The following is a 27,368-nucleotide window of genomic DNA, read 5'->3' on the forward strand; positions in this document are numbered from 1 at the left end:
TTCATATTCAAAAATTTGAACAATCACACACCCCTACAGAGCAATAAAGCCTCCTTTGTGTTCAGTGACTGTTTCGTTTCGTTTTGATTGCTGAAAGGATCGGACGCAATTTTTGCATAATGAGCACTTGTTGAATAGAGGAACTTGGGGCTCAGTTCAAGGTGGAAAGGCACTTTTAGCAACACTTTTCGTTAGGCTAGTTGGTAATCCATGATCTGAGAAGAACCAGTGCAAAAGGACAACAGTCCCCCTTCAATCTTGTCCGCTGTCCTTTTGCGCTGGTTCTCTTACTTGGAAGCTATAGAAGGCATCTTTTCATCTCTGTGTGCCTCTGTGAAGCAGAGTTCTTAAGAGTAAGCCAGTGTCAAGCTGCTTTTCTGCTAGATTACAGACTTGCTCTCTGGCATAATACATCTCATGAGCCGACTTGCAGTCCTCTTATGTGCATTTTGCATTGTCTTTTGCAGATAAAGATATTCCGGTGCCTCTGCAACCTGTGTCGCTTCTGGGGGCTGGTGGAAGTTCCTCGTGCAAGGGGACAAAGGTCTGTACTTTTCTGCGTTCCCAAGTGCAACATGGGGTGGCTGATTGAATAAATTAGTGGCTGCTCTCATTTAGGAACTCAGATATGAGGACTTTAAAAAATAAGCTTGCATGGTTTGCAAATGCTGTGGTGTCCATGTTTAACAAGAGATGTCATGCTGGGAGTGCACAGCGTGCAGGTATTGCACGAATATTTTCGCACGAAAGTGTCAGTTCTCCTGCATCTCGTAATACCATAGTGCCTAGTCTCATGCAGATGCATATTGAATCTCCCAAGAAATCTGTGAAGTTTGAGTTCCAGAGTGCAGCCACATTGATGTGGCTGACCCGGTAGTAAAACACTGTGAGCAACTTGCAAAACGTGTCAGTTTTGTCTTGCCAGGTAGCACTCTGCTTGTCCTTTAGTTTTTTTGTTTCTTCATGACGTGCCTTAAAGGTTATAATTTGATTGTCCTTCAGTTTTTTTGTTTCTTCATGACGTGCCTTAAAAGTTATAATTTGATAGTCCCTCAGTTTTTTTGTTTCATCATTTTTTGTTTCATCATTTGTTTCATCAGTTTTTGCAAATGCTAATTCTGTTGTGCATATTTTGGTTGCAGTCTCTCTTGGCATTCTACCTGACATGCTTAGCAAGCCCTGCACTTTGCACTTTACCTGTTGCTCTGAGCCCCTCTTGTAAAATCTTTGGATATCTCCTGTGAGCCGTCGTTCTCTGGTCACCAGATGGCATCTCCTCTAAAAAGAGTTGTAGACCCTCAAATGTCTGCACGGCTGCTTAAAATCAGCCAGGAAGCAGCCATGGCCGCTCTTTGGGAAAGAGAACAGGGCTCTGTCCTCCAGGATCATGTTGTGTGCCAGAGTGCAGGGTGTGTCCCCCGCATTGCAGGGAGCCGTCCCTCTTTGGCAGGATGCCTGGAGGGGAACCCATGGGTGCCGTGCAGCAGTTGAGCCGCCAGGTGGGCCGCATTAGTGTGGCCCTGCTGCAACTCCATCCCAGCCACGTTGTGGAAGTCATGGATGCCATCTTCGACTACCACCACATGGTGAGCGACCATTGAGTTGGGCATGATAGAATGTATGGCCAAAAAATTGAGAAAACAAGGGACAAAATACAGAATGGTTGGCTGTGTGTTTGGTTTGAACTCTTCAGAATGCTATGCGAATGCTGTGAACATTTGTGAAGGCTTACACAGGTTTGTCTGTGACATTACAGCAGTTTGACATGCAGCGAGTGAAAATGTAGTGAGGTCATTGTCCTGAAGTTGGCTTTGTGAGCCTCTTGTCATGTGTTCGATCTCCGTGGTGGCAATCAGTTTGCAGAAAATATTGAATGACATGTTATGATGCCTGAAATCGTCTACTGTCACCTGTTGTGGTACTACACCTCCTCATTCTGTTATTTTAATTGTCTTTGGAGCATGCATTGTGATCCATTGGATTTTTGTCGCCACTGTCATCCTGCTTCATCATCAGCCCTGTGGTGGTGGAGGCATGACTGATTCTAATACTTGTAACATTGCAGCATCGTCCCCTATTCAGTGGTACTCGCTTTTATTTGGGTAACAGGGGCTTTCTTCTCTCTTTCCTGTTCCATTGAGATACAGCCAATGCCCTCGTCACCACATTTAGGCACTCTTCGGCTATCTGCTGCATATGCCGACACGGACATCACCTTGTCTTAGCCCCATAGCAGCAGTGAAGAGAATGGCGCTTTGGGTCGTCAAGGAAAGCACTGACAGAAAAGCAGCAGGATTCCAAACTTGCACATTCCTAGTGCACTTATTGATTTGTGCCGTATTTCAATTCTCTTTCACTCTGCATGAATTCTTAATTCATGTAGTATCAGCAGGATCCGTTGAGTGCACTTTATGTACGAGCACGCCCCCTCCTGTGCTTTCCTTGAAAGTGGAATTCCGAGGGACACCAATCAGCAAGTCTCAAGAAGCAAGAAATACTTTGGAACTGGAGTGATCTTCCCTGTGATCACTGCGGCTGTCCAAGCAACAGTAAACTAGCACTTAGGTTAAAGGAATGGATACCAAAACTTGGATGCGTATTTTTTTTCTGTAGAGTGATGCTCTGGACAGTGGTATACATGAAACATGACATGGAATTCACGTACGGCAGCTGAATGATTTATAATTGAATTTTCGTCTCATGTTGTTTTGGTTTCAAAAGCTGAACGACGGCTGTGACGTACAAGGCGTGTTCAAGAGGCATGCAGAGAACTGTAATATAATCGTTCCTTGTTCTTTTTTTGTCTTTCAGCTCTTGAGCAGGCTTGCATATGAGTTGATGCGAATTAAAATGAAGAAAGTAGCGACCATACCGGAGTTTTTGTATGTCATCACATGACCTGATTGTGCCTTGTACGTGAAAGCCATCGTTTGGCTGTGGAAGCTGAAATAGCTTGAGAGAAAAAAAATTCAATTATAAATTATCTACTGCTTGCTGACACAATCGACATGGCTTTCTATGTTTTCTAGTATGCTGCGCTTCATTCTAAAGGAAGAAAACACAAATAAAGTTTGGTGTCTGTACTTCTTTAACTTATGAATTTTTTTTTGTGAAAATTGATCGCGTGGCACTTTTAATCTACGTTGTTTGTTCAGCATTAGAAGACACATTTATTCCCGAGAAAATTGGATTTAAAAATGAAAATTTTTTTGTTGCAGAGTTCAAACTTGTGATATTAAGACCAAGAACTCCGTGATCACTGTTTTAAATAGAGTGGCAGCATAGCCTAGCCTTAGGGATCTGCGCGAAAAATACTGTGTTGATGTCACCGCAGTCTTCTTTCGAGAACAGCCTGTGGCAGAGGCAGTACCAGTATTTTAACATTTTTTTAGCCTTTTCCATCTCATAAAAGCTTCGTTTTCAGTCAGAGCACCCATCACTCGGACACGGTTATCTGTCGTTAAAGGCCGACTTCAATTTGTCCTCAGTGTTCCTTTAAACAGAAGTTTCGAGCATCGCCCTAGCCCTTGTACATTCCAATGCAAACTACATCTTTAGCGACTCCAAAACGGCTCTGTTCAACTTCGCGAGAGGCAGGATTCACGCCCCTGCTTGGGAGTTGTTGAACACCCCCTCCAAAAACTTACCACGAAGGGTAGAGCTCCAGTGGGTGCCGGCTCACTCTGGGAATCCAGGAAACGAGGCTGCTGATAAATTGGCCCGAGGTTTGATTTGCCGGGCTCAGGACGGCCTCGGTCCAGGTTTCTCGAGAGAACGGGTGCACACCTTTGCAGAGCTCACGCAAATGCCCCGCTTGGACCGTCAGACTTACCCTCCTCCACACCCTCCCTTACCCATTCCCAACAGATCCTCTGGAGACGCCTCCAGACCCACTCTCTCTCGTCCCCTCAGCTGCTATCTCTCTACTGTGGCACCTCCCCTGCATGCACCTTGTGCGGCGACCCTCACGCCACACTCTCCCACATCCTTTTCGGCTGCCCTGCTAATCCTCCCCCGCAGGGACAGCCCGCGTTATCAAGTTGGGAGGACTGGGAGGTCGTGCTCTTGTCTCCGGACCCGTCATCGCAGCTTGCTGCGGTGCTTCGGGGTGCCGATGTCATGAACAAACACCACATGAACGTTCCGACGTAGAGTGGGACTGTGCGGTGGTCCAAGGACCCAAGGGGGGTCTAAACACACTTGCCATAATAAAGTTTTTCTCTCTCTCTCTCGAGTGGCAGAGCCGAGCCAGTCGCTGTCTGCCGCCGAGAGCTTCATGTTTACGCTGCCCTTCAGCTGTGGCCTGCTCTTCTCTCCCTTGTGATCCAGAGGCTGGACGTGTTCGGCAAAACAGGTGTCACACTGCTGTCAGCACTTCCGTGGCCTGTGCTGGTGTACTCAGTGCACTCGCGAAACCCCCTGCTCCTGGACGGAATCAGCAAAGCCTGTCTGAGGTAAGGGTGTGTTGCCAATACAAGAAAGAAAAAAAAAGCCTTCGACTGTCACTTTTCTACCACAAATAAATAATCGCCACATGTTGCACCACTAAGCAAGAGCAACGGAAGGTACTTGCACTGTAGAACAGCACAGAGCAGTGCACTTTGTTAGTTATTAGTACTGCTTTAACAATGTCAGAAACTTGTTTGAAGAACTGTGCAGCCAAGCTGCTTCTTTCTCTTTGCTTCAGCGAAGGAAGTGTGGTATTTACGGTTTTTTCCTTGGGATGTTTTGTGTGAGTCGACCCTCATGTGGTCTTCTAACTGTAAAGCCCAGAGGTGCCAGCTGTCTCGAAACACTTGTCTCTCAATCACAAGAAATTCCTTGATATCAGTTCAATGATCTTACGGGCAATGCCATCCCGAAATAATTGTTTTGCTAAAGGTTGCAACCAATGCGGATGGCTTAAAAGGCACGACAGTGCCTCAGCCCACTGAGTGTGTTGACTTGTCATGCTCAAGGTGTGAAATAAATTGAAAATTTGAGTGACGGAAATTGTGTAGAAGAGCTGCCATTTTTTACTTTCACTATGGTAAATGCACCTTCGTTGATTTCAAAGGCACCAAGCAAACAGGATGGACCACAAAGTCCACACACAATTTGGTCTGCATTCTCGACCCTATATTCTCACCATGTCCACATGAGGCTGGGTACTAGTGCGACAAAAAAAAAACACACTCTGTTTGGCAATGAAGGCAATAAATAGATTTTGGAAGTGGATAGCGCCTTACTCTTTTACTGGTTTCCATTTTAGCAAATTTAAACTTCACATTCTCCCATGTCTTGGATTTTTGAACTGAAGGTTAGGGAGTGCCAGCCGTTCAGGCTTTTTTTGTTTTTATTTTGAAACACATTTTTTAATTGAAGGTTCAAGTGGAGTGCATGATACTTATGTATTTTTAGGTTTGTGTTGAGGCGGTAGGTGCTGTTGCATCTAAGGTGCACCGAGAATGCTGCAAATGGATGCATTGAAATGCATGAAGCGCATAAATGGATAAGTTGGATAAGTAGACTGATATGTGCAACACTTGGAGCAGTAGAATTCATATTGCATCTGTGCTAGCAAACAAGTGTACGTAGACAAAAGGGAAAGATAATGGCAAGGTTGAGCTAATGTTTACTTTGCAGATGCATATAATACGTGCATAGTAATGCCAGCAGGTGCAAACAATAAATAAGCAAATACAATATAAAGTCAAGTATGGGCCACACTTTTTTTAATTCAGGTGCGAATTCTGAAGGTATGGCCTATACACAAATGAAAGAAAAAACATAAAACCGCATTTTTTTTTCTCGGTTATCTTGTCCAAAGCAAGAGATGCGGCCCATGCACAGGTGCAGCCCTTACACGTGGTTGTACGGTAGTGATTACGATAGTGTGATATACTTAAGTGTGATGTGCATTCTGTTGTCAGGATATAAGAGCTCTTTTTTTAGAGTGATTTGCTGATTCATTTAGTCCTCTCACTCTCGACCATCCATCTCATTCTAGAAAAATAAAGTTCCAGTGTCTCAATAACAAAATGTACAACACTCCTAGCACATCACGACAATTTGGTTTGGTTTGGTTTGCACTTGGTTGTGTGGCTATGTACGTGGTATTTGATGCATCTGTGTGGTAAACCTCTCCGTAAGGTACTGAGGAAGCGCCCACCGAAAATTTGAGGATAATCGTGAAATATTTGTGGTGGGCACTCGTTAGGTGCAGGCACGAAAATCTAGGACGGTGGTACGGAGCAGTGTGCCCTTGCTTGTTCAGATGCCTGACCATTAAATTCAAGGTGGCAATACCGGAGAGGGGGAGCTCGGCACCGCGTAAACAGAAAAAATGCCAAAGGAAGAACTTGAAGTGTTTATTTAAAGACACGACAAACCAGATGAATAAAACTTGGAAGTTTTATCATCTGAATGTTCTGATTGATGCATTCACCCCCCTTCTCCACGATAAGCGTCGTGGAGACACCGACAAATGTGCACTTGATGTGTTTTTGCCATGTTGTTGAACTTCTGCCAGACATGCCACATAATCGCATGGACACTTGCTTAGTTTTTAGGAAAATTCCAGATCTCAACGGGGATGGGCACTTATTCGAGCATAGGCGGATGCTTGGTATTCTATGGCATTTGAAGTCCACTCCTTGTTTTGTTTCTTCTTGTCTGCGTCCTTGTTTGCTTGCGTGGTTGCAATATGACTTCTACTACGAGTTGCCAACTGGCCAGCCTGCCTGTGTCAACTTAGAGGAGGTCAGGGCTTAAATGGTGTCTGAAGTGCAAGAGAACTATAGCGTAATAAGGGAGTAATTACTCATTGGCATCCACCCAAGCGCAGCCATACGGCTACAAAGGAAAGCTATACAGCTTTCTCAGAAACTTCGTAGTTAAAGAAAAATTCGTCCTCGTCCGGGGTTCGAACCCGGGACCACCGCTACACCGGAGCAGTCGCTCTACCAACTCCACCTTGGGGGATTCCCCTAAATATTTGACCAACACTGTTCCCACTTTGAGTTATTGATCAATTCGCTCTCGCCCTACCATAAGCTTGCCGTCCCGGTTAGCTCAGTTGGTAGAGCGACTGCTCCGGTGTAGCGGTGGTCCCAGGTTCGAACCCCGGACCAGGACGAATTTTTCTTTAACTACGAAGTTTCTGAGAAAGCTGTATAGCTTTCCTTTGTAGCCGTATGGCTGCGCTTGGGTGGATGCCAATGAGTAATTACTCATTATTACAAATTTACTCCACCTTGGGGAATTCCCCTAAATATTTGACCAACACTGTTCCCACTTCGAGTTGTTGATCAATTCGCTCTCGCCCTACCATAAGCTTGCCGTCCCGGTTAGCTCAGTTGGTAGAGCGACTGCTCCGGTGTAGCGGTGGTCCCGGATTCGAACCCCGGACCAGGACGAATTTTTCTTTAACTACGAAGTTTCTGAGAAAGCGGTATAGCTTTCCTTTGTAGCCGTATGGCTGCGCTTGGGTGGATGCCAATGAGTAATTACTCCCTTACTACAAATTTACTCCACCTTGGGGGATTCCCCTAAATATTTGACCAGAACTATAGCGATTACATTTAATTTACTACTTTTGTCTGGGAAAGGTGATGACCATGCATTGTGCATGGTGAAATATGATAATAAGAATAGAAGATGTTCTTGTTATGGGACATGTTTTATTCAGTTTTGCAGGGTTCGTAGCGGTCCTTGAAACCCTTGAAAACCCTTGATTTCTAAAGCTCCATATTCAAGGCCTTGAAAACCCTTGAATCTTGTAAAGGTGCTGGAAAGTCCTTGAATTTTGCACTGGACTAGGCTTAGCGGGTTCTAGTGAACGTCTCGCCACATCTGGCAAGTCCTAATCCAAGTCAGTCCAATGTCGCGTGTATTGCTTGTGTCTGCTCTCTAGCCCTGACCATGCCCTGATTGTGCTGCACGCCGCTCAGCCTCCTGGCAACGCCGCTTTGCTAGGTGTTCCTCTCGTTGCTCTGGAGTCTCCGCTGCACGCTTGGTCTTAGCCTGTTCGTTCTTCCTCTGGTTAACCGCTAACTAACGTTTCTAGATAAAGACAGTTGGCAAACTGCGCCGGCGAGCCAGGGAGCAGAGCGGCCCCATGCGATCGCTGTCTAGGCGGTGACGCTGTGGTCGCTTTAGGATGAGCGCGTCGTCTACTACTCCCAGCTCAACGTTTTTAGATAATATTATCAACATAAACTACGAGGAGGCAAGCAGTAAGTCATGTTTCTCTAAACCGCGGAAAGAAGGGCTTCCAGTTTTTTCCGATATTTACAGCCAAAAGCTCAACCTCGAGCATCCTGCACTCACGTACCCCAGACGTAGCTAGATCGCACGCGGACTTCGCAATTCGTAGATGAGCGCGGCTAGAAGCAGCCGCCCCCGGCGCAGACGATGCGAGGCGCGAGCTAACGTTAATCATTCGCGCAGCAAACTGTGACCAAGCACAGCCGATGGGCGCCGCGGCGGTGAAGAAAAATTGTGGCCTCTGAGATCAAGCGCGTTGTTAAAGTACTGATGCCTGAGCTAGTCACGGAGGCCATGGGAAAACAAACACGGTACTCCCACCACCCGAGAGATGGCGCTCGCATCTCTTTGAGATGAAATCGGCGACAGAAAGGGGCCGCATACCCGGAGCAAGTTTTCCAACTGTCTTTATCTAGAAACGTTGCCGCTAACTGCCAGGCAACCACTTCGCTTGTCTGTCGTTCCTCATCATCCTCTCCTTCTTCTTGTCGGCTCCGGCGCACCAGCCGCGCACTCGCTCCTCGCGCAGGCGCAACTTGGCTCATCCTAGCTCACGCGAAACTGCTCATCCACGGCCAGTGTAGCTCACGCTACAAAAACTGTTGCGGACTTGTTGGCAGCTGCAGACAGTTATGCCATAAAAGCTGAGGCGGCTAATGACATCACATATATTGTGAAATCAAGCAGTCTCAGAAAAACTGCAAAAGAAAAGATTCAGGAGGTTCAAGCAATTTATTGTGCAATTGCTGAAAAACTTCAAGTACATTCTTGTTAATCTTAACCAGTGTGCACTTCAAGGCTGTTTATGTGTTTATGTATTAATGTGTGTTTCAAGGCAGTGTATGCCTATTTTTTTCTTTTTCAATAAAATGAATGATTTTTGCCGCCGCGGTGGCTCAGTGGTTATGGCGCTCGACTTCTGACCCGAAAGACGCGGGTTTGATCCCGGCCGCGGCGGTTGAATTTCTTTGGAGGAGAAATTCTAGAGGCCCGTGTACTGTGCGATGTCAGTGCATGTTAAAGAACCCCAGGTGGTCGAAATTTCCGGAGCCCTCCACTATGGCGTCTCTCATAGCCTTAGTCGCTTTGGGACGTTAAACCCCACAAACCAAACGAAACTGAATGATTTTGTTCGTAAATTTATTTTCTGTCCAAGCTACTAAACATTAATTTGGATCCTTGAAATTGCTGTGCCAGGGCCTTTAAAGTCCTTGAAAACCCTTGAATTTTTTCGACTAAAACTGCTACGAACCCTGGTTTTGTATATTTCAGATGACAGAAAAATACTAGTTGCGTCCCTGATTAAATGAATGCACGTTGCCTGTGTACCCTTCCTCTCTCTCTCTCACTCCATCAGCCAGCAGACGCTGCTTGGGAAGCTGAGACAGACGGTGCTTCCACAGCCGTGGCTGCAGACCAGGATCAGCCTGAGCAATCATCGGGTGATCTGGCTGGGCCGGCTGCTCACTGGTGATTGGAAGGAGGCCCGCGATTTTGGTCCCCACCTGCCATCCACGACGCTCAGGGCGGTGGACCTTCTCCCGAAAGAAAGCGGTGACTGGCCCTTGGCACTGTGGTGGCAGCCCAAACTTCACGAGCAGGTGTCCGAACTCTGCCTCAAGGGTCGTGTTCAGCGCCACGAGCTTATCCTGGTGAGTGGCATTGGTGTGGGAATCCATGCGCTGTTCTTCTGTTCTTGTAGTTTGAGTTGTGGTTATTGGCCGCATGATTTCTTCGGGGAGACTGAGAAGAATCCATACAGTTTTTTTTTTTTTTTCTGGGTAAAAAACAAGTTCTTAGCCACTTTGTGACTGTATGTTGATGTTTGTTCAGGAACAAAATACGCATTTATTGCTGCTGAGAATATTGGATTTAAAAGTAGAGCATTTCTTTTTCCTCCACTCGATACAAACTCACAACATCAAGACTACAAAGGGCTCTGTGATCACCATTTGGAACTGAATTGCAGTGTAGCCTATCCTAGAGAAGTCCACACACAAAAAAGGGCCTTGACATCATTGCAGTTTGCTTATGCTAACGGCTGGTGGCAGCGATATCCGAGTTTCATTTGCTGGTCTTTTGTAAGTTATAAGAACTCTCTGTTAATTAAGAGTAGCCTACTTATAATTAGAACGTGGCAATCCGTCTGCGCAGGTTAAGTTTAGTTTCTCCTCAATGACTCTTAGGTCTTATCCAAAAGTCATGAAAGACACGCTGCCACATACCGTATTGATACTTATTAAAACGGGAGTTTTCTTCCTTGATCAGCTGCTTAAGAACTTAACACATACTGTATTCGGAAACAAAGTATGAACATAACATGCTTTTTTTTTTCTTTGCTGCTTTTCAAGATAGCTGCTGCAACCTTCACCGCATCATTCGCCAGTTGGTAGGAGAAGTCACCTTTTCAATGACCTTGGGGCACGTGGAACTCGAGGCAAAAGAGAAGGGTTGCTGTGGGCACGTAATGAAAACGGCACAGGCCGTTTAGGGAAAGAAAGCATGACAGCAGTCTCTGCTTCCTGGGGGGCTTTGCTGCACTCGATGGTGTCGCGCTCATTTCTGAAGTCTTGCCTCTCAGATAACGTCGATGTATCCGTTGCTTCCGTAATTTTGCGCGCAGCTCGATTCCTTTTTCTAAGCACTCGGCTGTGGTTGGCTCAAACAGGTTGAGATCGCACAATCTGATTTTTTTTTAAATATTGTCGTGAGGTCTTTAATTTCCTCCCTCGCATTGTATTTGTGGTTGCTTTACATTCGTGCAAATACTGTGCATATGCTTAGATTACCTCCTAGGAGTCGGGAGCTTTGGACTGAGAAAATCTGTCCGATGTGGTAATTTTTTGCCGCTTTTTTTTTCTCCAACGCAGAATGGAAAACTGTGGCACACTCTTCTGACCACCTTGTCATCCAGCCAGCCTTATACGGCGAAACTGATGGCGGAAGTAACGAAGGTTCCTGAAGTGTAGCTGGCTTCGTGCTGCTTTTGTGCTGCTTTCTGTACATACTGTATATAGTTTGATTTCAAATAATATTGTTTTGCATTGTCCAGTTGCCAAGTGTGTGTGTTCTTTATTACCACCGGCATGAGCAAGTACAGTGGTGAGCAGCCTTGTCTAGAGCGCTTGACCAGTGCGCACTTGGTAACAAAAACCGAAATTAGAGAGCAGCCCCTCATTACAGGGCAAAGTTTTCGTGCCTGCTTTGTTTACGAGGCTATCTGGCGCTACTTCCGTGCAAGCGTTGCAGCTGAACCCTAGAGGCTGCCACAAAATCTGGATTTGTTTGCAAGGAAGTGCACCGCCCGAGCGCTCTAGACAAGGCTGCTCACCACTGTACATTATGGCTACGGCATCCTGCTTTGTTACTAAACCCCTTTTTTGTCCCAAGCACGCGCTACAGCCCGGATACTTTGCTGTGTTACTTGTTTCCACGCTGCCTCTTGCTGGTTGTCTCGGTCTGTGCTTTAGCTGCCGGGCACACTAGGGACATTGAGATGCTATAGCAGCCTCCTCACTTTCCCATAAAAAGCAAAGGCATCCACTGTGCATTGGAGTGGAGACGTTTCTCTCTGCACCTCTCCTTTCCTAACCACCCCACACCAGTTGTAGTTATGCTGTCAGCTCCTACAATAGGGAGTTTGCATATGGGGTGCACCGACCTGTGTCAGCCTGTGAGGAGCAGAGGTTTCATCATTTAAAATCGCTACAGAAAGATTCTCAAATCAAAACTGCGTATGGCTTTTGTATTGTCATGGTTGTTTCCTGTGCGCTCTTTCCTGTGCTTTTCTCTAACATGTGGTGTGACATGTGGCCTTTTTCCAGTAGCGGCCGGGCACTTCCAGTGGCTGCCCTTCTCAACTACGATTGGCCACTGCAGTAAAAGGATGCAGGAGGGTGTAGCTATTTTAAATCCCCTTACAATAACCACTTCGATGCATGTTACGACATAGTCAGGAGCAGCGCTGGCTTTGTCCAGTGAAATCAGATTTGTGTGACCCATCTGCGGACACGCCTGCCCCGCACTTGTACGTGCACAAGCGGCTAGAGGGGATAGTAGTATGCATGCGCAGCATGCAAGCGTGAGACCTGCATTTAAAATACGTACACAAGCCAGCGCAGTTGGTGTTGCAGCTTTGGTGAGGCTTGCGTGTAGCCGTTGGGCGTGGGGTACTACTGGCAGGCAGCATGGCGGTGCCGTGCCCTCCCACTTCGGAAGGAACACGTACAGCATCATCACAGCATTCTTCGACGAGGTAGCTTGCTCTGAATGGCTGCATTTGGTATTTGTGTGGAACCCCTATGAAATGGTTTAGGTGGCCACTAGGCTTTGTTTTTCAGATAAATTGCAGTTTTCTTCTCATTAAGCCTGACTACAGTGATCATTATCGTCATAGCAGCAAAGCTGTGCACTTCGACTTTATGTCAGCATTCACATATCTTCATCTAATTTTTTAGTGCACTCCTCGTTGCCATTATGAATACACAAAAAGATTTCTCAGGCCATAGCTGAGTAGTTATGACTTACTGTCACTAGAAAATGATAGACAACCTTGAAACAGAAGGTTCTTCCTCAGAAAATGCTCACTGGCAGAAGAAAATTATGCATAAGACGACGTTGAGCTCTGTAAATCTAAGATTAAAAGAGAAAACATTTTTGACAATTCCAAAATATGTGGTTGTATGAGGTTAGGGCTGGGTTCTTGAGGACGAAGTGTTACCGGTAAAAATTTGACACCATGGATGACGTTTGCTTTGTTGCATGCAAGACAGGGACATGACAGAACATATTCTTATCCAGTGTAAAACCCTCCAACTCTCAGTGCATGATGCTGTCGCAGGAATCCGCAAAGCACGAGGGTTTCGGAATAGCTAAGGCATGTTCAATTTTGAAAAAAGTAGAAGTTAGTGAGAGACGACTGGAGGATTGGCTGAGAAGGTCAAAAGAGTAGTTTAGAAATGGGAGGAAAAAATTGGCAGTTAATCTGAAGATATGAGGACATTTGGAAGTAATGGCTAGGTGACACTAGTCACCATCCTGATACAAAGGCGATGCTAACAGTTGCCTGCCTGCCTGTTTATAACCTTACGTACCTACCTTACCTACCCATGTAATCTAATCTAATCTCAAAATAGATATATGCAGTAGTCTGCGTGCAGAATTTTTGTTGTGGCAAGCAAAGCAGCAGATTTTACAGGCTGCGGCACCTGGGGTACTGAGAGACCTACCCCAGCTCTTAGCAAGGACAGTGGATGCCTCTTTGTTCACCAGATGGCGCAGTCTCTCAAATCTGCTACAAAATTTCGGAGAATCCAGGCAAAAAAGATCACAGACTATCATAAGCTACCTAGAGGTTGTTGGTTGAGCCCAAATGGCAAGTAGTTTGCGCAGAAGTACTTTTTTACAACCTGGACAGATAAATACGGAACACCCTGTACATCGCGCTTCACCACTATGCCTGCCAGGCTCACCTAAAGCTGTCGTTGACAGGATGCGCAGCAGCGCCGTGGCGTGCGACCGTTGCGTGCGCATAGCTACTGCATTACTTTCTGTCAACGACAGTATTAGTTGAGCTTGGCAAATGCATTGCCCAAGAAGCATATTAGTGTTCCTTTATATATATGCTCCTTACTCCATACTAGAGTTACTGCATTTGGTAGCATATACAGTAACTCTACTCCATACCATCGTGTTGCGCCATCTAGTGGCAAAACGTCGATGAGCTTCAACGCGGTTCTGAGAACTCGTTCGGTGGAAAAGCCGTCGTAGTTGTAGTTGTCGTCGCGCGTCGGAAAAAACCGTATCGTGCCAGTTGTTTCTTGCCGAATGTTCCGGGTGGTGACATATGACAGCGTTTCGTGCAGCATAAAGTTACTAGTTAAGTTAGAGCCTAGCTCATGGCAGGGATTCGAACCGGCGATCTGTAATAAGGTGAACCGGTGACCTATAATCGTATCATGCGCGGTTCGGGAGTCCATAGACAACTGAGACTGTCACTGCGTCATTTCTTTTCCTCAAAACAATCTTCGATTTGTCCAACGGGCAAGGCGTCACGCCGAACGGGCGATGGCGTTCCGTGGACTACCTGGCAGCGCAGCTTAATAGGCCTACTTGACCGAAATTTTTCAAACCGTAAAAAGGTTGTTTTTTCATAGTATACCCCCGTATTATGCTACCCACCAAACATTACGCTCCAGTTTCAAGTAGTTACCGTGAAAAAGGCACGCAAAAATCGGAGTTTTCAATACCGAAACTGGAAAAACGGGCGCCATTGCCGCCCGCCGGAAGTGACGCATGTTTGAGACTGAAGTCCGGACGGGTTCGGAGCGTCTGCTCGTTGCGGCTCGAGCAAAGCGCTGGAAGCGGTAGCGCGTGCAGCACTTTGTGCGATAAATACTGGTTATATGTGAAAACACACATCTTAAAACGGATGAAACGCCCTGGAAAAAGTTTTAAACGTGTTTTATTTGCTGTAGTAGACTGGAAAAGTCCTGGCTCAACCTCAGCGAAGATGATCGCGCCGCAATGCTAGTGAGCGCTGTTTGCCTGGCAGTATTCGATTACAGCTAGTGCAAAGTTCGGATATAGCGGAGAAAGGAAGCATATTCAAATGGAGGCCAAGCAGAAGTGCTTGGATTATAAAGTCGGCTTTTTTGAGCGGGCACGCGTGTGCCAACAGCACATGTGCGCTCTGCTGTGCGTGCAATATGGTTGTTGTCTTGATAAAAAAAAATGACCAGCTTTCTCCTTCTCATTTCTCTCCCTCGTCGAAAGGTATTCCTGCCTGTGCACAGAAATTTGGAACAGGTGCTGTGAACGCCAGTTAAATCAATAAAAACAGATAGATGTGTAGAAAGAGAGCTCAAGAGAATTAAGTGCTGCGTTAAGCGAAAGAATATGCAAGAAGCAAAATTTGTGTTGCAAAACAAATATATATTTTTCTCTTCGAGGACCGTGGCATCAGTGCGGTGCCGATGGTGGGCTGGTTCATCTTTGCGCGCCTCGGTCGGGCAAGCCACTGCGCGTTGCGAAATACATGCCAATTGAAATGAACAAAAACTTATGCGTTGCATTCATTACAGTATTTACCTAGAACCACTTAAAGCCCGTGTACTGAAGAGACGGAAAGGTTTTTCTAATCTTTTCAAACCACACAGCTGGGCAGAACGACGTGGTTGCCGAACCGGAGTCGACCGTATACGCCCACCGCGCAGATTGCCGTAGGCAGTGTATCTCTATCGACTGAGTAATAATGAAGAACATAAAATCAAAATTCTTTGAAAATATCATTCAAATAACACGCGTTCAGTTCTCTGGAGTCTTGGAGACGTGCCTCGAATGGTAACGCTGAAGCTTCCTGTAATCGACTTCAAGTATGAATGGCGTGAGGCAGTAAAAAATACGCCGTTCGCAGTAACGCTTGTATGGCCTTCCAGGATTCTCAGCCCGGCCTGCAAATCTTCGAGGCAGCAGATACACTCGGCGCACGACGGCATTATTGCGCATTGGGCAGAGCTGTACCTGCAATAAACGGGTGTGCATATGTTGCTTCCTTTTCAGACGAAGCAGACCTCTCCTTAGACTTCTGCCTCGTGTAAACAACGTGCCGTCAAAAGGGCGTTGCTCCATGAGCAAAGCCGTCCACTTTAACTTCTGGACCGGCTTAGCTAGCTTGTGACAAGCGGTCCCGCCTCCTCTTTATTCTCCCGATTAGAGACGCCTCGAAGCCTTTCTTCTCCGAATTATAACCCGGTTCGTGGCATGCTTTGCCGATCGGGCCAGAAACACGTACGTGCTCTGTTGCATCCCAAGCAACCACAGATATCCGTCGGACGTACGAGCTAGATCCGAACGTCCTTTGCCGAGATCGGACGTCCATCGGACGTACGAACACAATCCGATTTCGGATATCCGTATTCGTACATCCGCCGGACGTACGGACAGTGTCCACTTTTGTATATCCGCATGAGAGACGAGGTGGACGTCCGAAGGATGTAAGGTCGAGTATTTTCCCAGGCCATGAGTATGGACGTTTTTTATTTCACAGAAAATTCGAGTCTTTCGTGTATGTATACTGTTTTATTTGCATCAGTTGGAGGGTTTGACGCGAAGACGTTTGTAAATTGGTACGATTCCACTCCTACCTGCAGTGCAAGAGCCGCCAACGAGCTAAATTTATATAAGAGGAGAAGCAGGTGTTGCAGAATTTTGCAAGAACTCAATGACTAGTTTTATATTTATAAAACTTCTCCAAATCAGAGGAGTTGCGCGACATGTCCACTGTTTTGCTAGCTAAACTTGCCATTGAAACCATTCGTACGCATCAAAACTCCCGTGCATTCTGCTATCACCATCATCATAGATGTCAGTTCGCGGTCAGACCAATCCAATCCATCAGTACGGCTCCGTAGCGCTGTTGTTGATATGTCGCGTAGTGTTGTCGCGCAGATCTTTATAGCTCTGTTTTTATAATGTGTGGCTTTGTTCGGTCTGCGGACGAAAGTTGTATGTAACTTAAGCAATTCGAAAGATACGGGAAGCGCCTGAAGCTCTTCTGGAACACCGCAATCCCGTACTGCGTCGACCTTGGTGTAAAGAAGGCTTAGTGCACATGTGATTGCCTACGAAGGTATGTATCCAGTACACTTCTTGGAACTTTGCTTCTAGGACAATGCAGCATGCTCATATAACATTCGTTCACAGGACAGTGGGAGCAGTAAGCGCGAGGAGATGGCTTCCCAAAGTGTGTGCTGTTCTCACACTTCCGGGAGCTGCGGCAGCCCTCAACTCGCGCGACTAATTCCCACTCCTCTTCAAAGTTGCGGGACGGAGTGTTTTCGCATCTTGTTAATTTTTAAGGCATCGCTATGTTCACTGTGCCTATATAAAGAGTGACAACGCGCGAAAGGCAGACCATAGGAAGCACGTGAGGTCGCAGTGGTTCGCAACGGAAGCTTTGCGGCTTTCTGTGAACAGTCGCGTACAGTGCTGCGCAGGTTAGTGCCCTAAGGCCCATGAAAATAAATAAAGAACAGATACATTGTCAAATATGGTGTGGAAAAGTGAGAGCTGTTATTGCCTTTGAGGTGTTAAAGTGCATTGTCTGTTATACTTGCAGCATTAAACACTTCTGTTAATTGGTTCCAATGTTTTTACTTGGGCTACTGCATTGTGCCATTTGTTTCACATGACTGATGTTTGCCGCGTTCTTTTTTATTTCAGAAATCCTGTGGGTGGGAAGATTACGGATGTGTATCCCAAGCTTGCCACATTTGAAGAGTCACATTTAAGAAATTATCCGAATGTAACCCATTGCTCTGCTGACGTATCATCAACCACAATAAAATATGCGTGCTATGCATCAAATTGTTTTTGGTTTTATTGCATTGCGCGGAGTGAAAAAAGCACACATGCACCATATATGCGAATATTCGAGAAAGATCCGCCAATGGACGTACTCAACTGGACGTCCGTCGGCGGGCGAACCGTATACCTTTGGCCACCTTTTGGACAGCCGACGGACGTCTACCGGCTGTTTGCGGATGTTCAGCGGACGTACAGAACATCCGAAATAGACCTCTGTCGGCCGTCCGAAGGATATCTGTGGTTGCTTGGGATGATGTAGACCGGGACAGGTCTATTGACAAAGCCCAACACACAAAAGGGGTTAGCGCGAGGCAGAAGCGTCAGTCACCCACCATTATCTTTTTTGGAAAAGAGAGGGGAATTCATGTTAAAACCTGAGCTCCGGACAGCTGACACCGGCTTTCGAGATCGGGGGTGAAGGGCAGCATTCCTCGCATTCCCTTCCGCGGCCATGCACTTCGTCGACATGATGCCAGCAGTTTATTTTTCTCGAAGACCATCGAGCTTCGCTGTGAAAACAGCCAGAAACGCGCCAGAAGAGCTTACATGGGGCGCGCACTAACTTCAGAACGCCTGAAACTGGCGAGCCCACGATGCCGGTGTCTCAATTGTGCGTCATTTCCGGTCAGGTTTGTTAGTTGTCCAGCATACCGCTAGGGGACTGCGTCGTCTGCTACAGAGGTTTTTGAACGCTTCTAATTAAAATTCTAGACGATTCACAGCTCTAATATTAAATATAAATATTGTTAATAACATGCACACTATATCGAGCGCTAAATTAGCCAAAGTAAAGTTTCGGTCAAGTAGGCCTTTAAAAACTTCTTTCTCAGTGCTGTTATCGGTAGCGCGTAGTAAGTGAATTAACAGCCTTTGTTTTTGCTTGGAGTAAAACCGTGAAAATAATACAAAAGAGATGACGTAAAGTTTTACGACCGGTTACGACAGCGTGCACCATACAACGGTACCGTGATTTCCATGACCTAGAGGAGGCGCCTCGATCGGTCCAACATGGCAGAGTAACGGAGGGCTGCTGCTGGTTTCTTCTGGGCGCAGCCTGGGTAGAATGGCGCTAATTATTTTAAAACTTGGCCATGAACTCCCGTTTGTTTCAATGGTATTCGCTACCGGGAGACAAAGACCACCTCATCACCTACAAGAAGCTCTCTGAAATTCCCAGGCTAGGCAGAAGGATCTATCCACCACCAGATAGGTCCCTAACACCCTCGGAATGAAGGGCCTGGCGAAAAATCCAGGCCAATCGCTTATTCCCTTTAATGAGCTCACAGGCGACCCAGATGCTTGCAATCTCTGCAAGATACCTCTGAGTCAAAATCATCTAATCTGGCAATGTCCCGAATCTTCGGGAGCTAACCAGATCCTGATCCCCTTGATCGAGTTGCCTGGGAGTCCTACATCCGCAGCCCAAATGCGGAACAAGAGATCGTCCTACGCCTGGCGGAGGAGGCTTACGCCAAGACTTTCTCTGCGGTCACGGCGCTGGAGAGCCGGCAAGGAAAAGACCCTTAGGCACATGGAAATTCATTTATTAGTAGCTCACTGCTACAGCTTGCAGTGCATTGTATGATATGTATATGGGAGCTAGGTACCTCCACGCGAAATTTGACAATATATGTTCGGCGGAATACGGTACAGGGATAGGATTATTGAACGGCCCTGCAGCAATTAAACTCAAAACACGTCTTATTGTTGTTGTTGTTGTTCTCAAGGTAATGGCGTCTTGTCTCTAGCTGCGAGAAGGAAAAAGCGAACGCGCGGCGCGCGGCAGCGCGCGCCATCCCTTGAATCGAAGAAGGAAGCGCAGCTCCATGGATCCAGACAAGGATACTAATAGCAGTCCTGTTCGGACTTTGTCGAGGTCGCAGAAGTCGTCCACATGGCGGACGTCGTCCAAACAACGGGTGCGACATGAGCTGCCGCGACAACACGCACATCCGCCTAGGCCTCAAGTTCCCAGTTTGCCTTCACCGCTGAAGTCACCGTCGTCCACTGAGCCGATTCAGTCGGTAGACCCGGACCTAGTTCGGGCGCATGAAAGCGACCAATGTGATCCAGTCAAGAGTGAACCGCGGAAGTCGACCCAGCCCCTGAATTCGGCTTCGCTGCCTGAGCTCCCTGAACCCCCCTCGTTGTCTTCGCCGGCGATGTTTCCCGGCTCGCCGTCTTCTCCAGAAGCGGCGCAGCCGCTGGGGTCAGACGTGGATCGTCCCTTCAGCCCAAGGTAATGAGTGCGCTGAGCTGAAGGCTGCCGTTAAGAGACGTGCGTGTTGTGTTAGTGGCTACGAATGTTGCCGTTGTAAAGGTGATGTTTTGACTAGAAATTCAACGTTATCACGCGCAGCAGTTTACAGCACAGTCTTTACTTATTCTAGACGTGTTAACCATGGCATCCGTGAAGATTTTGTCCGCGGCTATTTTTGTGTCGTAGTCAGCTTGCCGCGTTCCACTGTGGCTCTTTATAATACGTGTTGAATTCGCGTTAAAGGACCCTTTCACCAGAAAATCTGGTCCCGGCGTTATCGGCGTCGGAGTTGTGAACGAAAATTCCCGGCATGGGTCTGGCAGTGGTCGCCAGTGAACAACCTACGAGGCAGGTGGGCCACCTAGGTCACGTGACCTTGAGGCGTCATCACAACTTGTCCATAGGATAGTGAGCAAACTGGCCTCCGTGGCAAGTGGCAGTTAACTTGATTGGTCGCTCGAGAAGAGCAACCTGGGCCACACAAGGCTCACCGCTGGGCGCATTTACCATCGCAGGGCTGTGGCGCATCGCTGAATTGCTGCACCTGTGCGCCAGGAGGGGTATGAGGACTCCCAGGGATCTACGTATGAAAAGTAGAGAGTGACTTTCTGCATATATATAGAAATTAACTCATTTCGCTATCGCGTCATATCCTTGAGGCAGAGCCTAGGTGTCCCCTCCAATTTTTAACGCCATCGTGTTAAAGGCCCCGTTAATCGGAATATCCGGCGTCGCTGTTGTCGACGTTGTCGGCGTCGGCGTTGTAAGCGAAAAAATTCGCTGTGGCTTAGCTTGGTCGTACCTACGTCATGGTTCAGCTGGTAGTGTAGCTGGTGGTGGTGCTTGTGGTTAGACTTGTGGTGATGCATCGGTTATACAATCCAATTAAATCCAATCCACTCCTATCCAATCTAATCCAATGTAATCTAATCCAATCCAATCTAATGAAATCAAGGTCAAATGAAGGTCAATGGTGGTCACCGCCGCGGCACGGCAAAGGCGTGAAAGTGCAAGTAGTATTGCTTTCGCAATAAAACAGGCTGGCGTAGGGTCGCCTAGGTGGCCACCCGCCGGAGAGGCAACCTAGGTGAGCCACCTAAGTAACCTTACCTTGTGGCACCATCACAACCTGCCCAACGGATTGTGAGCAAACTGACCGCTGTGGCAGGTGGCGGTTAAATTGATGACTGATCGCAACAGGTTGCTCGCGAAGAGCAACTTGGGTCGCACAAGCCCCACCGGTGGCAGCAGCTCTCATCGCAGGGCAGTGCCGCATCCCTTAACCGTTGCACCATTGCGGAAGGAGTGGTGTGAGGACTCCCAGGTACCTATGAATATAAAGTTGCGAATCAACAGTTCCGCATATATGGACATTAAATCCTTGACGTGGAGCTTGTGTGTCCTCTCCAGTTCTTTTTTTTTGTTGCATTTTAGTGCACTGCTATTAATAAACCGCGACACATTCCCAACGCGGTTTATGCTCTTACATGCTGGTTGCTTTAGCTGACGAAAAACTAGACTAGATTCGAACTTTGCAAGCCGAAGTTGTTTCCGGAGGACAGTACGGACGACTGCGAAGAGTTCGCGGTACGTGTTGCATGGACTAACGTCCTTTTTCTTTTTCTGTATAGTCTGTAGTTTCTTCACGAAATATCATTTCCGGAGAGTATGACGCGGGAGGTTATGGCCATTTGGTGTAAAGCAGCGATGACCGCCCTTATGAACTAGACAAAATTTCGGAGGAGCAGCATGTTTTCAGGTGTTATATGGCTATGATAGGTTTCAGGTGATATATGGCTATGTTATACGTGGTTTTACAAGCATGACAATGATTATTTTGTTGCCATCAGTGAACAGCGGATTAACGAATAATGCTAGTGCTGCGCTCTGCATACCGAATAAAAAGAAAACAAAGGTATGTTTAACATGAGTTTTTGGAGGGATAATGACATGAATATCCTGAGTATCACGAATCAGTACGCGCAGCGTTCTACCCATTCAGTCAAAAGGTAACCACTGTAAAGGTGATAGTACTGCAACTTGTTTACGTGTGAATGCTGCTTCCGAGATGCTATGAACAAGCAGTCTTAATAGGCGACATTCCTTAGTCTAGAGCGATAGCTGTTGCTGGAGCCCATTCGACGCTGTGTAGTCAGGACCCAGTTACGTCACTTGTGACAACATAACTGCTATCCCTCGTAAGCCCCCCCCCCCCCCCCCCCTCCCACTGCTGCGACGACCTTCCAAAACATGCATGTATAGATCTTTCATTTCAGAATCGGGTATTGATCCAATGCCTGTAAAACATCTGCTGCCACTCTTAAGATCTTAAGGCTTTCTTCATGGCAATAAAGGACTGGGAGAGAAGAGAAGAGCGAGTGTGTATGAAAAGTAATGACTGGTCTATAAACTCATGTCGCTGTCGTTTTTTATCTCAATATAGCGCGACATGAAAATACTTCAACAGCTGTCGCTGAATCTCGCATTACATAGTGGTTACCGTCCTGTGAGTATTTTTTTTAGTGCCCGTTCACAACGCAGGCTATTTATCGAAAGCTCGCAGATATGGGTGAACACGTTTCCAGCTTGCATTTGCTACCTCGCCTTCGCAGTTCCATGATGTCACCCGACGTAGCCATGCCTTTCTCCAGCACTGGCTCAGGCGGGACGGAGCGGAGCCCTGAAGCTGGTGGCGGGGCGGGCCGTGTCATCAAGCTAACTGGAGGCGGTCTTACTACCATCTTGTGCTCACAATCTCCACCGTTGACTGTAAGCGCTGTTATTCAATCCCTCGTTGCAATTGAGATAACTCGAGCGTGAAAACCACGGTATGTGCTTCACAGCTCAAGGAATCAACCAGGAAGCAACTATTGGGCGTTTCGCGTGGCTAAGCCGCCGCGGTGGCTCTGTGGTTACGGCGCTCGGCTGCTGTACCGAAAGACATGGGTTCGATCCCGGTCGCGGCGTTCGAATTTCGATGGAGGCGAAATTCTATGGGCCCATGTACTGTGCGATGTCAGTGCATATTAAAGAACGCCAGGTGGTCGAAATTTCCGGAGCTCTTCACTACGGCGTCCCTCATAGCCTGACTTGCTTTGGGACGTTAAACCGCCATAAACAATCAAGTTAGCGCGTTTCTCGGCTTTTTAGATGGCTCTCCTTTGTAATGCGGGCACCTGTACTCTCTTAGCGGCTTCCGTTATCGCCGCTCGCAGAAAGGAAAAGTACAGTTTATTTAATGATACTTATGTCCACCACAGAGCAGACACTACAGCTAAAACCTCTTAAAACCCCACGTTCATTGTAATGCGCATTTATCTTTTGCGGCATTCTTAAAAATACCATCCCTTCCGCAGCCAAAGTGACATTGGAAGGCGGAGAGCACTCGCCGTGCCCCCACGAAGCCAGGTCTGCAAGAAGTGCGAAACAATAGAGGCTCTCTGAGCAGCCTTCCAAGTTAGTTCATTTGTCTAAACCAGATTTATGCTCCCAGCGGCCAAACAGTTCCCAAATATTTCGTGCATTTTTATGACAATTTTTGTAATTTTGATTTAAACACTCGGTACGTTGTGCATGTATTTAACTAAATATACGCCATAAAACTTCACTGCATCTTTATGTAGGCCCAGAAGCCCGTTGCGGAGAGCAGAGAAAACTCTTAAGCTAAGAACTGTTAGAACTGTTGGAGTTAAGGCTGCCAGATTTTGTGTGTACATACATGGGACAACCGAGGCTTGAGATATGTATTTCAATTAATGCTGACAGGCCGAACTTTTGCTCAGGCCTGACGAGGGTAGAGTAAACATCAGCAAATTTCTGAAAATTTTCCAGTACAGTTGCGGGACCACCTCTAGACTAGCACGGGAACATCGCCAACTAAACTATAACTGCCATGACGGCAGGCAAGAGGAAATTGGTATGCAGGCTGAAGCGGGAACCTTAGGCAGGCTGGACAGAGAACGGAGTCTGTTCGATAAATTGCTGCTTATGATTTCGTTCCCAGCGTTTATGAGCGATTCCGTGCGTTTCTAATCTGATCGGCCACCTTGACATGTATGGCAGCTAATCACTAGCCCTGGTATCGCTATTCTGCGGTGGAAGGGAGCTCGCTCCGCACGCTCTCCTGTGCTCTGGTTTTGGAGGTCGTGAACGCTTTCACAATACGACGAACATACATTAAGCTACGCTTCGAGGATTCTTACCGCTACAAAGTTGTGATTGCGTAAAGTCGCTTTAAAATGCCTAATGCCTCTTGAAACGCGGCTACCTTTAGCAAGTTTACTAAATGCGGTGAGTTAACTGAAAATCATTATTTCGTGTTCCCAGTAACTGTGGTGTAGCAACTAGAAACCGCCGAGAACATGAGGGAACTCGCACCACTTGTCATAGGGTGCTCAAAGGTAATGTTAGGTACATTCAAGGCACGACTGCCACCTTGAAATTGGTTCGAGCTGTGCCGTTCTACCCGTGGCCAAGTCAGTGTGTACTCAGACAATGGTCAGTTGTTGTTTGAGGTGAAGGAGTGGCCGTATTTTTGAATCTTTAGCATTACAAGGTCTCACCGGGAAGGGAACGCGGCGTCCGGCTTTGTAGTGTTCTGCACACCACCTACCACCTGTCACGGTTGGGAAGTGACGAAGCAGAGTGGAGAGAAGAAAATCACCCTCTCCACTTGTAATGGGGAGGAGGGGCCACCTTGCTGCCAGAAGCCCTACCGTTCAGAAAAGGTGGTGTCCGGCGTTACGTTGTTTAGACCACCTGCTAGCTCCGGTGGCAGGTTGAGAAGTCGAGAGAGGGAAATCCCCCTCTTCACCTGTAGGGGAGAGGAGGCAGAGGACAGAAGGTGGCTGCCACGGGAAGGACCCAGAAGGTAACTACCGTGGACGCAGGATATGCAACCTGAGGCTAGTTGCCGCGGGAACAACGCGGCGGGTGGCTGCCGTGGAAGGTGGACGGTCAATCAGCAAATGCCATTCAGATTTCGCTGATTAATGTGATAATCCGGTAACCTTAGCACTGCAAGCAAAGAGAAGACCTAATGCTAACGCAAATAGTTATCGCGTAATGATAATTAAGTGTCTTGTAATTTTTTGTCTGCTTGTTTCTCTACGCCCGTAAACCAGTTGCAGACAGTTCCTGACCTTCCTTCAGTGTCCGCCGACGCCAAGATAGGAGCGGTGCTGCTGGTTGGGAGTGTGCTGGGGGTCATCCTGTACGCGGTCGTTAGGGTGCGCCGACTCAAGCCCAGCGCCTTCACTGCCGATGCGTGTGTGAGTCCCTCGTGTCTGCGCTATCAGTCGCTGCTCGCGAAAGCCGTCGACACAAGCATAGGGGCGTGCGACGACTTCTACGCTCACGTCTGTCGCCTGTGGACGAGAGATCACGAGGAATCTGTGCAACACGAAGCCTGGAACAGGTTCATTGACGGAGCAGTCAGAGATCTGCACGAGACCTCCAGGACTGGGACAATCACTCAGGAGAGCACGAAGTTCTTCGTGACATGCCTTAGCGTCTGCAACGTCTCCAACGTCCGCAGTGTGAAGAAAGTCCTCACCGAAGGCGGCATCGTCTGGCCCGACCGGAATGCGAGACCGGACTTTCTCAACGCCCTCTTCTACATGTCGCGACGCGTCTTCATGCCTGTCTTCTTTGATTTCAGTATTCAGAACGGCTCGCTACTTGTTGCCAGCCCTGACGAAGAGTTCCAGAGGCGGCTCCGGACGCTAAGGAAGCACATAAAGAGCCGCCACTTGCGCGACCACTTGCGTACCACTTACGAAGAGTTTGGCGGGCTGAACATATCCCGGCTTGAGGAAATCGTCGAACGCTTGGACAGCGCTGAAATATTCGTGGACTTCTGCTCGAACGTAACCATATCGCGTGACAACACACCCGAAGCATTCATGGAATATGACACGGCGTCGTTTTTCAGCTTGTCTCCATCCGTTCCCGTCGAAAGGTGGAACACTATGCTGAGGCGCTACTTCAACATCTCAGTCACTGACGTGCACGGTGTGGCCGTCTGGAACGTCGACTACTTCAGAGCCGTGTTCAAATCCCACGAGCAGAACGGCGAAGGTGCCATGAACGACGTCGTAGAAACGCTGTGCGTCCAGAACCTTGTGCAATACACGAGTTACGAGATTATTGCCAGTTTCCACGAGCGCGGGGCTATTCAGTCGCTGCGGGAGGACTGCTTCATTTCAACTTTGGTGTTTTTTGGCTACGACGTGAATCGTTTCCTTCTCAAGTCCAGAAGCAGTGCGTTAAGCAGCGTGATTCAGCTCGCCGAACGTGTGCGTGAAGCGTTTTTTGTCTTCATTCGCGAGGGCGACAATCGATCTCACCCACTAATACACAAATACACCCAGTCGGACGGTGCTAATAGCTCCAATTTCCGCAACGCATTTACCGTGCTGAAGAATTCCGAACCCACGGCTTATCCCTTTGCACAGGGTGGCTATCCGGCGGTGACCAGTGACCCCCTACACAACTGGATACTCCTCTATGAGTCATACCTCCGGCTATCGCGCGGACTAACTGTCTCGCCTTTAACCCAGTACAGAGAACGGGACTTCGCAAAGTTCAAAGGCTTCGCTCTCATGACTGAGCATCTGGACTTTCCGTACTACACCCCGGACGCGCACCGCGGCGTATTGCTTGGAGGCTTGGGCTCGCGGATCGCAGCCACGGTCTTCTACGACTACGTCGAAAGTCAGCGCGACGCCAGTGAGATCTATCAGCGCAACCAGGACTGTCTGGCGAGGAGCTCTGGTGACGAGCAAGACCTTGACCTCCAAGGCGCTGTTGCTTCAGTCCCCGTGGTGCTGTCTGCGTTCCAGCAATCTCTGGAGGCGACAGGTGACCACCTGGTTGGAGACCTGCCGCCTTTTCCCGCGATCAGCATTCCTTTTCTGTTCGGATGCTACGTGCTGTGCGGAGAGCCCAATGGCGAGAGGTTGTGCAACGTCCCACTGATGCACAGCACGGACTTCTCCCGCGTGTACAGCTGTGCCGAGGGTTCCTTCATGAACCCTAGCAACAAGTGTACTTTGGTGCCTTAGAATGATTTGAACTCGTGTGATTCTCGGTCACATTAGACATTATACGTGAGATTTATCAGTGCTTGAACTTGGGGATGGAATGTACGAGGAATTGAGTGAGACAGGCTTAATATGGAGGCGTGCTATAGTCACCGAACTAAAAAGTTTAGTCTCATATTTCACTTTTTCGGGACTGCGATTTTGTGCATTTTCATACGCATACATTAGAACTGTCTAGTTATTAATTTATTGAGCCTCAGATGTTGAGGAACCTTTTTTATCAGACAGATGTGGAGTGCAGACCGGAAGGTTGCCACGGTTTATGAATCCACACTTAAAAGCGCTTTTGAAGGCGGCGTTTCGCGTCCGCGTTGTTTTAAATCTGGCAACGATTCTTAACGCCAATATTTTTGTCTAACGTAGAAATGGCGGAGAAATATGCCTGATCGTTT

The 27,368-nt window shown here is 47.6% G+C and overlaps 2 protein-coding genes and 2 long non-coding RNA genes across 5 annotated transcripts in view; all 4 read left to right on the top strand.

Moving 5' to 3' along the window:
- The window catches only part of LOC149371504 (uncharacterized), a 39,933-nt gene extending 28,637 nt beyond the window's left edge, over positions 1-11,296 (top strand). For both annotated transcript variants that reach the window (XM_089565748.1, XM_089565749.1), the window contains exons 12-16: positions 468-544; positions 1,430-1,586; positions 4,330-4,454; positions 9,605-9,899; positions 11,118-11,296. In XM_089565748.1, coding sequence (XP_089421874.1) covers positions 468-544; positions 1,430-1,586; positions 4,330-4,454; positions 9,605-9,899; positions 11,118-11,216 — 753 coding nt within the window. In that variant the 3' untranslated portion in view covers positions 11,217-11,296. The remainder of the gene's footprint in view (positions 1-467; positions 545-1,429; positions 1,587-4,329; positions 4,455-9,604; positions 9,900-11,117) is intronic.
- A 4,784-nt stretch (positions 11,297-16,080) lies between these two features.
- LOC149371505 (uncharacterized) lies at positions 16,081-17,613 on the top strand. The gene is made up of 2 exons (XR_016292002.1): positions 16,081-16,876; positions 17,470-17,613. It is a non-coding gene; the product is annotated as an uncharacterized LOC149371505 (long non-coding RNA).
- A 2,128-nt stretch (positions 17,614-19,741) lies between these two features.
- Positions 19,742-22,646, top strand: LOC149371506 (uncharacterized). The gene is made up of 2 exons (XR_016292003.1): positions 19,742-19,852; positions 22,486-22,646. It is a non-coding gene; the product is annotated as an uncharacterized LOC149371506 (long non-coding RNA).
- Positions 22,647-24,234: 1,588 nt separating this feature from the next.
- Positions 24,235-26,937, top strand: LOC149371507 (uncharacterized). Its single transcript, XM_089580368.1, has 2 exons — positions 24,235-24,273; positions 24,997-26,937. Exons 1-2 carry the CDS (start codon positions 24,235-24,237, stop codon positions 26,935-26,937), a joined length of 1,980 nt encoding a protein of 659 aa, XP_089436494.1.
- The last annotated feature ends 431 nt before the right edge of the window (positions 26,938-27,368 follow it).

The sequence above is a fragment of the Amblyomma mixtum genome, chromosome 1, assembly GCF_055824585.1.
Source record: "Amblyomma mixtum isolate Tamu chromosome 1, ASM5582458v1, whole genome shotgun sequence".
Taxonomy (NCBI): Eukaryota; Metazoa; Arthropoda; class Arachnida; order Ixodida; family Ixodidae; genus Amblyomma; species Amblyomma mixtum.

Excerpts from the sequence above, each read along its gene's own strand:
- LOC149371507 (XM_089580368.1), top strand. The coding sequence starts at position 24,235 with ATGAGGGAACTCGCACCACTTGTCATAGGGTGCTCAAAG. Across the intron at positions 24,274-24,996 it reads TTGTCATAGGGTGCTCAAAG|TTGCAGACAGTTCCTGACCT; the intron begins GTAATGTTAGGT and ends CCCGTAAACCAG.